The following is a 17,222-nucleotide window of genomic DNA, read 5'->3' on the forward strand; positions in this document are numbered from 1 at the left end:
TATATATTACAATGCTACCTTGGAAAAATCTTATTCTCTTAGGTTTATTATTGTGACTATTGTGTAAAAATGTGGCCTGACACACATTGTCTTGCACAGCCAGAGGCAGGTTAGGCCGGTTGTTGGAATTTTAGAAACACAACCCCCACTGTTCACTTCCGATCAAAAGCAGCTGTTCTCAGGTAACTTTCGATCAGCAAATTGTCTTTTTTTTGGACCGGCTTCTCCATGTGAAGCTAGTAAGTAACCAAAACCTGTTAAACGACTTATTTTTATCGGAATTTATTGTAAATGCTAAGATGTGTCACAAAATAGCATGGAACAAGACGGACTGATTATTTTTACATTAGGAAGAAGGAAATTATTGTTTAAACCTCAAGAAAAAAAGTGTGATGCGATTATGTGATAAAATTGATAATTACAATGACCGTGAATGTCGAAGTGCCATTGACTGTGACAGCCAACTAACCCATTTTAGCTGGGAGAGTTCAGCCCTCTTGGTTCAGATTGATTGGACGTCTATGGCAGCCAAAGAGGTAACGTCACGGATGGAGCCTATAACCGGTTTTGGATTTTTCACGTTTTATTTTCATCTATTCTTCACCTTCTTTAAAAATTTCAAAACAACTTATAGCACTATTTGTCCTAAACTCTTAAATCTTAAGAAAAGTGTCTCACTTTAACTATGAAATAAGTTCTTACGAAATGTATTATTCTGACATGTGAACTTTGACCTCATTATCCAAAATTCAATCACCTAAAATGAAAGTTTTATTCATTCTTGATTTATCTGGAAAGGCCACCACATCACAGTTCTGTGATCAAGGGTTCAATCCCGGTGGGTTCTGTCTATCCTGTGTGGAGTTTGCATGTTCTTCCTGGGACTGCGTGTTTTTTTTTTTGGGGTACTCCAGTTTACCCCCCACTGCCCCAAAACATGCTGGTTAGGCTGGTTGAACACTCTTAATTGCCCATAGGTATGAGTGTGAATAATTGTCTGTCTCCTTGTGCCGTCTGATTGGTTGGAAACAAATTCAGGGTGTCCCCCGACTGCTGCTTATAGTTGGCTGGAATAGGCTCCAGGACCCCCGCAACCAATGTTCCCTCTAAGCTGCGTGCATGCGCAATTGCGCACTACTCTCGTCTTCTCCGCGCACAGCAATCATATGGAGCGCACAAAATAGAATGCTATTTTTTCCCATGATGGCGCCGTTCATGCGGCAGCCAGTGGCAGTAGCTCTGTCCACTCTTATGTTTTTCGTTTTTTACAGCCCTTCTATCTTTTTTTAATTACATTTGAATATGTCTTAATACATTCCTTTTTACTTTACTGTGCAAATACAAGAACAAGCGGTGAAATCGGGTGAGAACTGTCTAAATCTGCTGTGTGTGTGGTTGTGTGCGTGCGTGCATGCGTGTGTGTCTAGTATATGTGATCGTTTGTCTTCAACCTACACAATGGACTATAAATGGAAATTAGCCCATGGCTACAATTTTACATATGTATGTTCATTAACATGAATATTAATATGTTCATTAATATGTTCTATCCCTTATTAAATAAATCAAAGCAAAATCATGGAAAAATATTGCATATAAATGGAAACTTGACACGTTCAGCAGAAAAGTCATTTGAACGGGAATGAGAAGTGAGAAGGACAGATGTGTAAAATAAGGTGAAATTTAAGTCGGATTTGTGCATATTCTAATGGCATTTATGAAGATGTTATATTCATAGATATTTTTTCATTCATTTTCTGAACCGCTTTATCCACTTTATCACTCGTGGGGGGTGCTGGAGCCTATCCCTGCTGACTTTGGGCCAGGGGCGGGGGACACCCTGTATCGGTGGCCAGCCGATCGCAGGGCACAAGCAGACGGACAGCCATGCACACTCAGACCCATACCTAGGACCAATTTTAGAGCGTCCAATCAGCCAACAATGCATCCTTTTGGGATGTGGGAGGAAAACGGAGTACTCAGAGAAAACCCACGCAGGCCCAGGGAGAATATGCAAATTCAACACAGGTGGACCGACCTGGATTTGAACCCAGGCCCCCAGAGCTGTGAGGCCGACGCACAAACCACTCATCCACCGGCCCGCCCATTCATACATATTAATCATTACATTTTATTATTACTAAATCATTTATGTGTTGTAGATATGCACCTGCTTATGGCAGGTGTGATACTGGTGTGTGCCCATGGCGAGCAATGATGATGTTGCTCACACTGGTACTCTGTGTGCTCAGGGAGGCTGTCTTTCTGCCCAGACAAACAAAAAATTAAAGGGAACATTGCCTGCAAACCTTCTGAGGATAAGCTGTACGGAAAACAAATGTGCAATCTGGAATACATACATAAAGACAACCAAACTGAAATTTCAAAATTTAATCACCTCTTTCATTTCATTTTCCTCAAAAACTGAATGTAAATCATTTAAACCTAAAATAAAAGTGAATATGGACCTTACTTCAAATTCTTAAGAAATAGATAGAATAAATGAACATAAATCATATCAAAGTCCACCATAGCATTGATAGTTCTTTCAGCTGATTTTGGTGCAAACAGGGTGGGATCGATTCCAACTCAGCGGTGGTGTGATTGTGAGTACGAATGGTTGTCCGTCTCTTTGTGTGCCCAGTGACACTGGGGACCAGTCTAGGGTGTAGTCCGTTTTTCGCCTGGAGTCAGCTGGGATATGCTCCATCACCCTGCAACCCTTAAAAGTGTGTTGAAAATGAATTAATGAACCATATAAATCTAAAAAAAAAAAAATGATTTCAGTGTTAAATGTTAAGAAAAAAAGGCAGAAGCAAACCATAAAAACCCAAAAGAAAAAAATCCATAACTGATCTTACATCGAAAAATCTACCAAATACATCACAATTGAACATAAGAGGGGATCGTTAAAATTAAAACATAAGCTGTCTCATTAATTGACAATCTTTTATACAGTCACAAACACATTGTAAAGTGTATTCCAACGATGTGTGGATTCAAATGAAAACCATGGAGATCAATATCCTGCTTCACTTTATGCCCACCATTTTATCACCTCCAACAAAGTATCTGGTGGAGATAGGCTTCAAATCAGGCTGTTATTTTTACACTTTTTATATGCATCTGCTGACCTATTTTCTGCATCGCAGAGGACAAAGAGGGAAACCCATCTTAAAAGCAGATTGCTTTGAATTTTTTTTTCCTTTCTGACACGTCAGCACTACGTTTTTGTCAAACATTTTTGCACCTTTTTTGGCTTTGTGAGAATGACTGTTTGTAAGGTGATGAAATAGCGTTGAACTGAGGTGTCAAATTTATTTAAGTATATTCATCTGAAGATTCTGCAGTAAGGGAGTCATTTAAAATAACAACCAGAAATTTTAAAAAAAGTAAGAAATCTATTGTAAATTGTTATATACATCTCATAGCATGTTTCCATTTTCAACTGAAATGGAAAGCAGCTTCTTAACATACTTTTTTTCAACTTAAAGTACTTTTGAGTGAGTGTGTTGTTGAACTTGACAGAATTTCTAGGTCTTAAAGTCAGTGTGTCTCAAATTGTGGTATGAGTTCCACTGGTGATACGTCAATTCTCTTTGGTGGTACAACCAGAATGATGACAACAACCATAACAACGGCAATAACAAAATAACCACAAGAACTGTAATAAGCATACCAGCAGCAACTATAAAAACCACGACAGGTTTATTGACAACCACAATAACAACAACATGTAGATGATGCAATTTTCAACCCTTGAACTGTAATGCCGACACGCTAACCATTCTTTCGCCGGGCTGCTCGACAGCCAATTACCGTCTTGATATTTTTTGCATTGAAATAAGACTGAAAAAGTGTCAGTTGTCTTTAAATCGAGGTCTAGACATTGTACCCACAACAATAGATGACGCCAGATACATTTAAAGCGAATGCTGAACACTGATAGTTAATTGAATTGAGTTGAATTGAATGCCTTTATTGTCATCATACTTATTATTTTAATTATATTTGAAGCTTCATCATGAAATGTGCACATTAATAATCAAAAAATAAGTAATGAATAAATAAGTAGTCAACATAAAGTAGCAAAATAGATAAGTAGTCAACATAAAGTAGCAAACTAGATAAGTAGTCAACATAAAGAAGTAGCCAAAATAGATAAGTAGTCAACATAAAGAAGTAGCCAAAATAGATAAGTAGTCAACATAAAGAAGTAGCCAAAATAGATAAGTAGTCAACATGAATAAGTGGTCACATAAATAAGTTGTCAGGTGCAAAAAAGTTACTAAAGTGGTTAGCAGCCTATGGAGTTTTAGCGCAAGTACAATATAAGAAATTAGTCTAAATTAGGTCCTCCTAGGTGCAGAACTTAATTTGATGCAGTTATTGCAATTTTGTTGTTTTCTCACAGTAGATTGGTTAACTTACATTTCAAAAACAAGAAACCATTCATTGACGAATGTGATTGCACTTTAGTTTGCATATTTCAAAATTCAGCTATTAAGATGTGATAGAAAGCTTTTGCATGATTTGAATGAGGCAAAATAACATGCTTTTCTCTCAAATATATTTTTATAACCATTTGTTTTAGATGTACTGTGATTATTTTATATATAAAAATTAAATATGGTGGCTCTTGGTTTAGAGGTTCACTCGCCGGACTACGGTGTAGGCAGGTGCGGGTTCGATTCCCTCCTGGTGGTGGTATGATTGTGAGTAGGTATGGTCGTTTGTCTCTCTGTGTGACTTATGGCTGACTGGCGACCAATCTAGGGTGTAGTTGCGCCTTTCGCCCGAAGTCAGCTGGGTTACCCTGGAGTAATCCCCGCAACCCTTTCGAGGATGCGCAGTATGAAAGATGAATGAATGAAAAATTGAATTTGGCGTTCAAAAAGTCTTTTTTTAAATTTGAGTCTTGAAAAAGAGGGGGTCGTCCTATAATCAGGGTCGTCTTATATCCAGGCCAATACGGTAGTTACTATAAAATGGTGAAGGGAGCATGTGAATTTGGACATGGAAAAAATGTTTACATAACTTTTCATGTTTCCCTTTTTTTAAACGATACATATTCTGCATGTGCATGTTCTCCCCGGGCCTGTGTGGGTTTCCTCTGGGTACTCCAGTTTCCTCCCACATTCCAAAGACCTGCGTGGTAGGCTGATTGGACACTCTAAATTGCTCGTAGGTATGGGTGTGTGTGCTTGGTTGTCCGTCTCCTTGTGCCCTGCGATCGGCCGTGTGCGGTCGATTGGTCGCCGGTCTTTTGGTCACCGTCTTTTGGTCGCCAGTCTTTTGGTAGCGGTCTTTTGGTAGCGGTCTTTTGGTCACGCCGACCACGGCAACGGGCGACCAAAAGACCAGCGACCAAAAGACCGACGACCAAAAGACCGGCGACAAAACAAGGTAAAACAACACGGTCTACGCATCAATAAAAGCCAACAATTGCCATGAGCAGTTTCACTGAGCCGACGTGTGAGTTTATAAGAGTTTGTATGTACATGCGTTGTCCCTTTAAGAAGCTACGTTAGTCAGGGTCTTAACAAGTTCTCCAACAAAAAAACCAATAAAAGTCCGGAAATTTTTGAGCTTTTCTTTAGCCTAATAATTACTAGGGCATTAAGTATGACTAAATAGTAATTCGCAATTCGTATTTAGGGAATTTGAGCAACGATTTAAATGATAATTATCACTTACCTTCCGGGCGACCAAAGGACCGGCAACCAAAAGATCGGCGACCAAAAGACCGGCAACCAATCGACCGTGTACCGCGATCGGCCCGGAGTCAGCTGGGATAGGCTCCAGCACCCCCCATGTCCCTAATGAGGATAAAGCGGTTCAGAAAATGAGATGAGATGAGATATTCTGCATGAGCTACATTCATACTTTTGATCAGGGTTTACTTTGAGCAAGGCAACACTGTAAAAGTTGCATGTAACCTTTACACAAAGTGCTTGTTCACTAGTATTTACTCGCATTTGCCATGCCATTGACTGTCTCTAACAAAGTAGAACAAAGTATCTTCAAACCTTAATGTCACATCAATAAGAATGGTGGCCAGATTGCTCGGTCAATTCAGCCAATATGCTGACCGAGAAAACCCCATCGCTTCTGTCAACTTGAATTGTCTTTGAGGACCCGCAGCTTCATCACCTGTAATTTGAAAAAGTTCTGCAGGGATTTCACTTCAACCCGTTTTGTCTTCACTGTATTGGTCAACACCTTTCAATATATCAGTTGTTGACATGCTCGACTACAACACTAGGTAGTCAACTCATAACTTTTAAGAGACAAGAATACTGAATTCTTTTGCACTGCCAACAGCTGAAAAAACTATTTTTTTAGTGTGAATAGGAAAAGTGGTCATGAGTCATGACATTAAAAATAATCTTGTTTAAAGAATCCCTGTCCAGAAAATAATTGCAACATTTTCTGTGCTCACAGCATGCATCAAACGATGTTGTATAAAAAAACTTATTTTTTAAGCATAAATCACACATTGAAATACAGAAAACGGGGATAAAACACACAAAATCATCTACTAAAGAAAGATATAATGACGTCACCCTTCACTGTACAAAAGTGCATCTCATGTTGATGAGTTTGTTCTTGTGTAAAAGGCGATTAAAGGTGGGTTTCCCTCGCTTATGCCGAAAAAAAACATATCCCAAACTCATTAGTCATAAGCCCCTCTACTTGTGCATATGCGGGGAATTCTAAGCGCTTCGGAGGTCAATGAATGTGGCGTTTACTGACCGTAGGCACGTCAATAATGCTAATTGCACAGGGAGTGGGCAAATTGTGTGTGATGTATGGATTCCGCACTGGATGCGTCAAATGCCCCATGGACTTTGAAAAAAAAATCTGTACTAAAGTGGCTCGAACTGCATGTGGAACAGATTTTTCAAGATTCCCCCTGAAGTATAAGCTTCAGGACATAAAACCCAGATCTGTGAGCTATGAATTTAAATGACCTAAAAATACTTCCATGTATGCAGTTTTTATTCTCAATAAAGAACAGCTGACGTATAAGCATGTATACTACCCGCATGTGGCTAAGGGGAACACATAATTTGTCAAGATCATGCTCTTAACTCAAGATACCAGTATTTAGTATCTCATCTAATTTGTCCGAATGAAAAAAAAGCCAAAACAAATACCAATAACCCAACCCTTTTAAGGCACTCATTTAAATACTTTGATTTTTCCAAATTATTTTACAATGTTATTGAGGGAAATTACCTATTTTAATTCTCGTTAAAATGACCCTAAGTAAACAGGAAATGACCAACAAATGGCCAAAGGTTTAACACGAAGGGACCCAAAATCCATAGAAAATAACCTGTTAATACTGAAAAATAATGATATAAAATAACAATAATAAAATAAGAATAATTACATAAAATGTGGCCGTCTCTTGATATGGAGGTTCACTCGCCTGACTTTGATGTGGGCAGGGGCGGGCTCGATTCCCGCTGGTGGCGTTATGATTGGGAGTGCGGATGATTGTTTGTCTCTCTATGTGCCCTACGACTGACTGGCGACCGGTCTGAAGTGTAGCCTGACTTTCAACTGAAGACAGCTGGGTTAGGCTCCAGCAACCCCCGCAACCCCTTTGAGGATGGGTGATATGGAAGATGGAAGAATGAATAAATAAAATCTCTATTTCCTGTCAATAATTTGGACAAAAAGAAAATGATATTTCATCAAAAGCAATAGGAAGTGACCCAAAAATGCTAAGCTTCAAAATGCCCAAAAATCAATGAGAAGTGACACAGAATCCCCCAAACCATCAGATGGGGACTTGAAAATTAAAAAAAGTAATAAACTCAACTCTCCAATGGCGGTCATCATCTTGGACGAATGAAAAACGTAATTGTCCCAGAATCAATAGAAAATGATACAATGTGAACAAGAAGTCATCCAGAAATAGCCCAAGATTACCTGTATACATACCACCCAAAAAGTACAATATACCAAACAGCCACTCCAAACACTCTACCGCCAACCCAGAATACAATACTATATATATACAGTGGTACCTCGAGATACGAGCTTAATCCGTTCCGGGACTGAGCTCGTATGACAAGTTACTCGTAACTCGAGGTAAAGTTTCCCATTGAAATGAATGGGAAACAATTTAATTCGTTCCAACTCTCTGAAAAAAACACCAGAAACAGGATATTGGATTGAAAAAAAATGTTTTATTTCTTATAATTCGCCATATATTGACAAAGTAATAAATAACGAGTGGTTTAATAGAAATAAAGTGTTTAATCTAACTAAAATTGGCCGGATTTCGCCGAGGGGAGAGGGGCTTCGTTTTTTTTTTTCCTCCACACAACGCACTCGTAAACAGAACAAACACTCCACCCTCACGTTCGCTATCGATGGGCTGTTTGCTGTCGTACTATTCCCTTCAAAATATTCCGAAAATGATGCACACAAATGTCCTCACAATCGGAGAACGCACGACCACTTGCCAACGAGCAGCAAGCAGTCTTATCAGCGATCGCCCCGCTGCTCATCTTCTTCTTCTTCTTCTTTTTTCACCTCAGGCGCCTGAGGATTACCCACAGCAGCGCTAGAGCTGCCACTGGAACACGGATAAGTTCATCCAGGGAGTTGCCCAAGCCGCGATGGTAGCGTTCGGTCATTAAGGCCGGGCAGCGGAGCCATAAGTGTTCAGACGACTCTGTTTCCTCGTCCCCGCTGCTCATGGGAGCTTCAGGGCGCTGGCTAGCGGCTCCTTTTAGCTTGTAGCATCTGTGTTCGCGTCCCATCGAACGGCGCCTATGATAGAGTTGCTACCGGGGATACTTTTGCGAGCACGAGTATACTTCATTACCCAGAAAGCCCTCTTTTCACCGCGCATGCGCGTTGTGCGTTTCCTGGTCTGAATAGCTCATCCGGTGCTCGTAAATATTGTTATACACGAAAGATATGCCAAAAAAAATGCCATGGCAACCTGGCTTGGTCGCATCACGAAACTTTGACCGCATCACGGGCGAATTATTCGATCGAAATTTCCCCCGTAAGACGAGCATTCCGTATGACGAACGGTCGTATGACGAGGTACCACTGTATATATATATATATATATATATATATATATATATATATATATATATATATATATATATATATATATATATATATATATATATTTAGTCAACCACCAATTGTCCAAATTCTCCTACTTGAAAAGATTAGAGAGGCCTGTAATTGTCTAATTGTCAACATGGGTAAACCTCAACTGTGAGAGACAGAATGTGGAAAAATAAAACAGAAAATCACATTTTTTGATTTTTAAAGGATTTATTTCCAAATTAGAGTGGAAAATAAGTATTTGGTCACCTACAAACAAGCAAGATTTCTGGCTGTCAAAGAGGTCTAACTTCTCCATTCGTTACTTGTATTAATAGCATCTGTTTTAACTCATTATCGGTATAAAAGACACTTGTCCACAACCTCAGTCTCTCACTCTTGACTAAATACTTATTTGCCCCCCAATCAATGTTCCCTCTAATTTTTCGTTGGTCTGAGCAGAAAGTCAACCTCCCTGAGCGCACTGAGTACCAGTGTGAGCGACATCATCGGTACTCGGATGATTCGCCTAAAGACGTTTCGCCGACGGACGTTTGACAGACGGGCAGGTCGCCGAATGAACGTTCGGCGGAACGTCCATTCGGCGACCTGTCCATTTTTCATGTAAAACATGCTGTAAAACACGAAAAACATAAGTGGACAGAGCTACTGCCACTTGCTGCCGCTTAAACGGCGCCATCATGGGGAAAGGGGTAAAAAAAAAAAAAAAAAAAAAAAAAAAAATCCGATTTTTTTTTTTTTTACTGCGCGCCATATGATTGCTGCTGCGCAGCGAGGACGAGAGTAGTGCGCAATTGCGCACGCGCGCAGCTTAGAGGGAACACTGCCCCCAATATATATATATATATATATATATATATATATATATATATATATATATATATATATATATTCCCAAAAACATGCACCTACTTGGTTGCCCTCAGGTATGAGTGTAAGCGTGAATAGTTGTCCATGTACTTGTGCCCAGAAATTGTCTGACAACCAATTCAGAGTGTCCTCCGCTTACTGCCAAATGTTGGCTGGGATAGGCTCCAGCACCCCCATAACCCTTGTGAGGATAAGCGGTCCGAAAAATGAATGTTGGAATAAATAAGGAAAAGTATGAAATCCTTATGTCATAATAACGAATAACATTGAAGTTAATTTTGTTAAATTAGTCTATAAGAATTTATCCTTTCCAGTGATTTTTATTTAGGAGTTTTAATAAACAATAAACACAAAGTAACAAATAGTGTGTATACTCATCCTCTGCAAGAACGACTACCAACAAAACAGCTCGTTGAGTCCATGCGTGCGCGCTTGCGTGCGTGTTACTATATACATTACAAGGGCTCAGGATGGAAAGAGACACTCTCCTCTTTCTCTCTCTAGTGTTTGTGCGCGCATTGCATCGCGCAGGACCCTCTCCCCGCAATGGTGGTCAACCTCCACGTCCCCGGCAACTTCAGCACGTTGAATAGCAGCCTCCCCCCGGAGACTCCAGATGCCGCTGTGCGCGGAGACGGGGAAACGGACGCTCCAGATGTCTTGAGTCGGGGCGGTCACACGGCGGTGGCAGTGTGCCTGGGCATCATCTTCGTGACGGGAATCATCAACAACTCGCTGACACTGTTGGTGTTTGCTCGTTTCCGCTGCTTGTGGACCCCAATCAATGTGATCCTGCTTAACATAAGCCTAAGCGATGCGCTGGTGTGCATGTTCGGGACCCCACTGAGCTTTGTCTCCAGCCTCCAAGGACGCTGGCTCATCGGGGAGTTTGGCTGCAGGTGGTACGGCTTTGCCAACTCCTTCTTCGGTAAGTTTAGTTTGGCTCAACTTTTTCCTTTCGGAGTTGAAGTTCCAAACCAGACACTTAGTATCAGTTTCTTATTTCACACCTGTGATGTTTGCGAATACACTTTAGAATGTGTTTTAAAATCTAGTGAAAGGTAATACTACATCATGTAATCTTGGCTGAGTAGAGCTCTATCTCCATTTCCACTGAAGGAAAATAAATTTGTGATCTTTTGGTTCTGCTTCGAGGTCACCTGAAGTAGGACATGTATATTAAACAATTTGAAATCAGGGCACAGTTCTGAGATCAAGAGTTCAACCCCTGGTGGGTTTCATTCTTCCATACCTGTCAACCTCTGCCGATAACTGCCCTAATAAATGATTATGATTTCCCCTTACAAACCCCCAAAAAACCTTACAAACACCGTACGACTCGTACGGTGTTTGTAAGGTTTTTTGGGGGTTAGTAAGAGGAAATCATAATCATTTATAAGGGCAGTTATCGGCAGACGTTGACAGGTATGTAATCTTCCTTTATAGAGCTTACATCTTATTCCCAGCTTTCTACAGGTACTCCAATGTTCTCCCACATCCCCGAAACATGCATGGTAGGGTGGTTAAACACAAATTTTCTCTCAGCATAAGTATGAGCGTGAATGGTTGTCCGTCTCCTTGTTCAGTGCGATTGTCTGGTAACCAATTCCGGGTGTACCCTGCCTGCTTTTCCATCGTTGGCTGGGACTTGCGACCCTTGTGAGGATAAGCGGCAGGGAAAATGAATAAATGAAAGTATTTGAAATCAGGATGTTGCTGAAGTCCTCAGCACGTCGCTAGTAACTACAAGTCAAGCGGTTCCAGAATAGATCCCTGAGGGGCACTACACCACAGGGGTTACTGAAAAAGCCACGCCACGTAGCTCTTGGGCTTTTCTTGATCTTTTTAGGATAATTCTGTTCCCATAGCAACTGATGCAAATCCTGCATACTAAAAAGAAAAATGGTCTTTGACCACGAAAAAAGTCCAAACCTTAGAGTTCCTCTGCTATTGGAATGGAAATTTTCATTTAGCTCATAGACTGCCCCATACAATTCATTTTGATTGGGATGGTGAAATGAGCCAAAAAAAGAATTGGACATCTACGCCATCACTTGCACTAAAAGATGAGCATTCAGGCTGTTTAAATGAATTGGATGTCGATCGCTATCAGTGGTAGTCAATAAATTACTAGATCATGAATTTATTGCCGATTCTGCTTGCTAGCTAACTAACAACTATTCAATCATGATTTGGGAAAGCGTAAAACTGTGTTAACAAATTAGATTATTTCCCAGATCTTCCACGTGGTTTTGTAATTTTGTTTTTATTTAGCTTCCTGCTTGCTCCGTTTTTCTTCTTCTTTTTCTTAGTTGTAGCTGTTAGATTTTGCTAGATCACTCGCTGTCAAGTTTTATTAACGAAGTAAATTTATAAGTTTGCAACTTGTTTTCCATGCATTTTGCTCTGTACACAGTTTTTGTTTTTCTAGTTTGGGTGCAAAATGTGTGCTTTTAACCCTAGAATGGTAACCCTCTATTTCAGGGGTTACCTTTCACGCTTCTGAAATAGAGGTTTACCATGGTTTCCGGGCGAAAAAATGGGTCCTAAGCAAGACGGTGCAATGAAGGGTACCCATTTTTCCCCCCGGTAACCATGGTAACCCTCTATTTCAGAAGCGTGAAAGGTAACCCCTGAAATAGAGGGTTACCATTCTAGGGTTAAAAATTGCCAGGTGAAATGTGTCTTCATTTTTCGTTGACAAAGTTTATTTCAGAAGAAATTCCTAGCAAGACCTCTTAAAGTCCGTCTCCTCCACTTTTCCAGGGATCGTGTCTCTGGTGTCCTTGTCCGTCCTCTCGTACGAACGCTACACCACAGTTCTGCGTTCCTCGCAAGTGGACATATCAGACTTCCGGAAGGCCTGGTTGTGCATCGGGGGCTGCTGGCTATACGCACTCTTCTGGACGCTTCCCCCCTTGCTGGGGTGGAGTAGCTACGGGCCCGAAGGTCCTGGGACAACCTGTTCAGTCCAGTGGCACCTACGCTCACCTGGTAGCGTCTCTTACGTGCTGTGCCTCTTCATCTTCTGTCTTCTGCTGCCGCTTCTGCTCATGATCTACTCTTACGGATGCATCCTGGTCACCATTAGACGAGTGAGTCCTTTTGTTGTGATTTTTCTGCGTCTCCCGCCGGTAGTTGACAGTCTTCAAATACAAACACATAACCGGCAGGAAGGCGGGGGTCGGCGTTGTCTGCGCCTACATTTCCCAGGCCGATGACCCCCTCTGGTTTAGCGGTGACTCATGAGCAAGTGCACGTTTTATGTGAATCTGCTAGTCATTCAAATCCTTACTAATGAAGTCTTCTCAGTCGGCACCCCGTCCCTTCTGCTGCCACAATTGTAATCAGTAGGTATCGCTTAGGTATTTTTAGGACGGTTACTATTGGATACCTGCCCTTATGTAAGCTCCTCTATTTTCTAATAGTGTGTTCACCCAAGGGAGTCATGAAAGAAGGTGGTCTTGGCAGACTTGATTACTGTACAGCTGGGGGCTCACTTTCCTCCCGAGTAAGAGCCCGATAACCTTAACCTTGGGCTTTTCTTAGAAACAAAGGAATCAGCAGCCAGATTTGGTGCTCAGCGCCTTAACAGCAATGCAACTTCCTTTCATTTCTTCCTGCCCACTGAACTGGACACCTCGTTAGATGCAGAAACTAAAAGAACAATTCAGTATAAAATCTGCAGGACAACAAATTTGTGTCCCTTGAGATTGTGAACTCTGTTGATTAATCATAGCTTGCTGTACTTAATGTAATCTATCTCCTTAGTGGGTCAACTCAAATATTCAGCTTAGTGAAATGTAATTAATTAATTACAACACTCATGAGGGCGTGCTTCTCTCATCTACGATGGCGCAAAACCCCACTAATTGGGCCAAAGAAGGGCAAGTGCTTGGGAAAAGTTCACTGAGGGTAGTGACTTGTTGCCGCGTATGATGCAAGGGTATTTTCTTCAGATGGGGAAGCTCAACCCTCTGACGGCGCAGCGTCGAGAGCATCGTATCCTGCGGATGGTACTGATGTTGGTGTCATGCTACCTGCTGTGCTGGTTGCCCTATGGCGTGGTGGCACTGGTGACGACGTTCGGGAGCTCACAACTAGTCCCGCCCTCCACTAGCGTGGTGCCCTCGGTCCTGGCCAAGTTCAGCACCGTCATCAACCCTGTCATCTACGTTTTCTTCAACAACCAGGTAGACTCAACACCACTAATGATGTCGACCATAATAATACTGATTCCTGATTGTTATCATTATTGAAGTACCATTTACAAAACTGTTTTGTTTGTTTTACTGTACAGTCCTTTCCCCTTTGTCATATTTTATTCATTTGTCTCAGTTTTCCCGCTGTCTTGTGGCCTTTGTCAAGTGCAAAGCGAAGCCCCCATCAGTCCAAGCGGTAGGGCCCAGCCCGAAGTCGCAGAGGGCACCAAGGTTACATGACTTATTCCCCGGCATGCATCGAGAGCACTCGCTTGCCGGCGCCCCCGACACCAGCCTGGACGGTAGTCGCCGTGCTCTCGTCGTCCACTACACCTCGCCTGGACCTTTACGGTGACAGGTGACATGATCTTTTAAAGGGTAAACATTGGACCTACACTATGAAGCCAAACAAATCTGTACTGTTTCATATATATATATATATATATATATATATATATATATATATATATATATATATATATATTTATGTATGTATATATATATGTATATTTATGTATGTATGTATAATATATATATATGTACAGATGCTCCCCTACTTACGAACGCAATTGGTTCCGAGCGATTGTTCATAAGTTGAATTTGTTTGTAAGTTGATTCAGTGCTATATTTTGTATTATAATTTATGTTTAAGGCCGATATAAGTATATTGAAGGTTTATACAAGTGCATTTGTATGTTTAAGGCTTGTATAAGTAACACGCATTGGTTTGTACTGAAATTTTTTTTTAAATAAAATGGAGAGAATATGTACAGTACTGGAGAGAGAGATTTATGTATTAGAAACTGGCCAAAAGAAGCGACCTAATGACGATTGCAGTTTTCTTCTTTTTTTCATCATAAATGATGAGGTAGCACTGTATGGCATCATTCAATTGATTTGCAAACTTTGTGCAACGTTCAATATTTGGGTCCTGCTGCTCAATCTTTCTGTTTATAAATGGTACTGAATGTGCAACGCTCACCACTCTCACGCGCATCAAGCTTCGTTATTATTGCCACTCGTTTCAAATGAAATGGCTCGCCTCTTCCTTGCAACTCGCTCAATAGAAGCCTTTAGCTTTTTACCAACCATATTCAATATTGGATGCATGAGATATTTAATGATACAAATGAAAAAGGTTCTTTGCACACTGGAGATACATTCACGCACTTCCGCATTGCAACGAAGAAGAAGGTAGATGCTGGGTGAGCTGAGCTCTCACAGCGCCAGGCGTCGGTATTAGCGGCGGAAAGAAGTACTACTCCGAAAAAGGGGCGAAATACAAAATTGGACTTGCGAACATTTTTGGACTTAAACGCAATTTGCAGACATGTTCGTATGTACCGTTGTTCGTAAGTTGAATGTTCGTAAGTTGGGGAGCGTCTGTATATATTTGAAACAGTACAGATTTAGTCCTGTCATTTACTGTATATACAACAATTTTTTGATAACTTTGTCAAATAAAACTCCTCTGCAACCTAATATTTTCCTATTTCGTTATTTATTAAAAGGTAGTGTCGCGCAAAAACTTGGCTATCACGTGGTCAATCAGTGAAATTACATGTTGAGATTTTTTATATATACATACCTCACCTACCAGGGTAAAAAATAGTTTAAAAACAACAACACCAAAAATAAATTATTTAGAAAAAAATAATTTAAAAAAACAACCCAAAAAATAAATTAATTTGAAATTTAAAAAAAAAAAAACGGAAAAAAGGAGTTTTCCAAAAATAATTACTAATATATTTTTTTAAAACAAACATTAATTTGAAAAACGGCCAGGGCTTTTAATTTTTTAATTTTTAAGGTGAATGTAATAAGCTTCCATAGAAACATACAGAAGGCCTAGGTTATATATTTGGTTCTACAGGTCTTTTTGTTTATTTGTTTGTCTGTATGTTTGTGTTCATAATAACTCATGAACGGATAAAGCGATTATCAAAGTAGCAGTGTGCTTGTACAGTGAAAACAAAAGAGGTGATTCAATTTGGGGGTAATAAGGTTAAAGAACACAGAGGGCAGAAAAGTAGTTTCACAATTTAAATCAAATTTTAAGGGCAGGTGAAATGATGAAAAGAGAAGTAGTGATGACATTTTGTGTGCCGAAGCTCTACTTTATTTGGCAATGCTTTGAATTTTGCTGCGTCGGCGGAGGTCTCTGCTCTTTCGTATCAAAAATTAAACATTTTTCTGTTGTTGAGAAAGCTGTATGCCCCACTTTAGCCATATTTTGGGAAATTCCGCTGCCTGTATCCACAACCTGTAGAGAACACAATGACTGACCAACTCTCCAGGTACTCTTTTTTTCATCCCACACCCCAAAGAATTGCCCCGATGTATGAGTGTGGTTGTGGCACCCCCCGGCACGCTCATAAAGATAAACAGTATGGAACATGAATGAATTGATAATAATATAAACATAATACCACCTTCTAACCCAAATTTCAAAGCAGGTTCCCATGTCTTTCCCTAGCAGGTTTTCACCAGTGGGTAATGAAACAATCAGTGCGTCGTCACGTAAGCACGTATGGCAGCAGTTGGTAGAACGTCCAGGAGTGTTTTCACATTTATAATTTGTTTGCAGCACCTTGCATGATGTTTGAAAATGACTTCCTGTATAGCTTTAGAGCAGGGGTCTCGAACTCAATTTACCTGGGGGCCGCTAGAGGCCGAGTCTGGGTGAGACTGGGCCGCATCAGGATTTCCACAAGAAAAGCACTGATAAAACTTTCCAACGTTATCAAATATCTTTATTTTTTAACAAAAAATAATGAATTAAATAAATTAACTTAAAGATGAATAAAAAATAAATCAATCAGTAATATAAAACCAAATAATACTAATGAGCATACAGTAGATATACACTGGCTGGCTAAGTAGAGAAAATGAATTATTTTTATTCAGTTTCAAATGTCTGTATTAACAGCTCTTTAACCTTTAACTTTCTGAACTTGAATGGAACATTGAACATGAAATATTCTGAACACGGCTTCTTTTGCCTACTCCTTGCTGCTAGAGACCTGGCAGCGCTTCTTCTCA

General features: G+C 40.4%; 1 protein-coding gene across 3 annotated transcripts; it reads left to right on the forward strand.

The window, feature by feature from the left end:
* Nucleotides 1-176: 176 nt before the first annotated feature.
* On the forward strand, nucleotides 177-15,439 carry tmtops3a (teleost multiple tissue opsin 3a). 3 transcript variants are annotated; one of them, XM_077610407.1, is made up of 5 exons: nucleotides 177-239; nucleotides 10,483-10,906; nucleotides 12,745-13,073; nucleotides 13,938-14,171; nucleotides 14,317-15,439. In XM_077610407.1, the coding sequence occupies exons 2-5, from the start codon at nucleotides 10,525-10,527 to the stop codon at nucleotides 14,533-14,535; spliced, it is 1,164 nt and encodes a 387-aa protein (XP_077466533.1). In that variant the 5' UTR covers nucleotides 177-239; nucleotides 10,483-10,524; the 3' UTR covers nucleotides 14,536-15,439. The 3 variants fall into 3 exon arrangements, with proteins under 3 accessions (XP_077466533.1, XP_077466532.1, XP_077466534.1); XM_077610406.1 differs by lacking the exon at nucleotides 177-239 and adding an exon at nucleotides 8,031-9,075; XM_077610408.1 differs by lacking the exon at nucleotides 177-239 and adding an exon at nucleotides 8,031-9,034.
* Nucleotides 15,440-17,222: the final 1,783 nt, after the last annotated feature.

This window comes from Stigmatopora argus, chromosome 9 (genome assembly GCF_051989625.1).
Source record: "Stigmatopora argus isolate UIUO_Sarg chromosome 9, RoL_Sarg_1.0, whole genome shotgun sequence".
In the NCBI taxonomy this organism is placed as follows: Eukaryota; Metazoa; Chordata; class Actinopteri; order Syngnathiformes; family Syngnathidae; genus Stigmatopora; species Stigmatopora argus.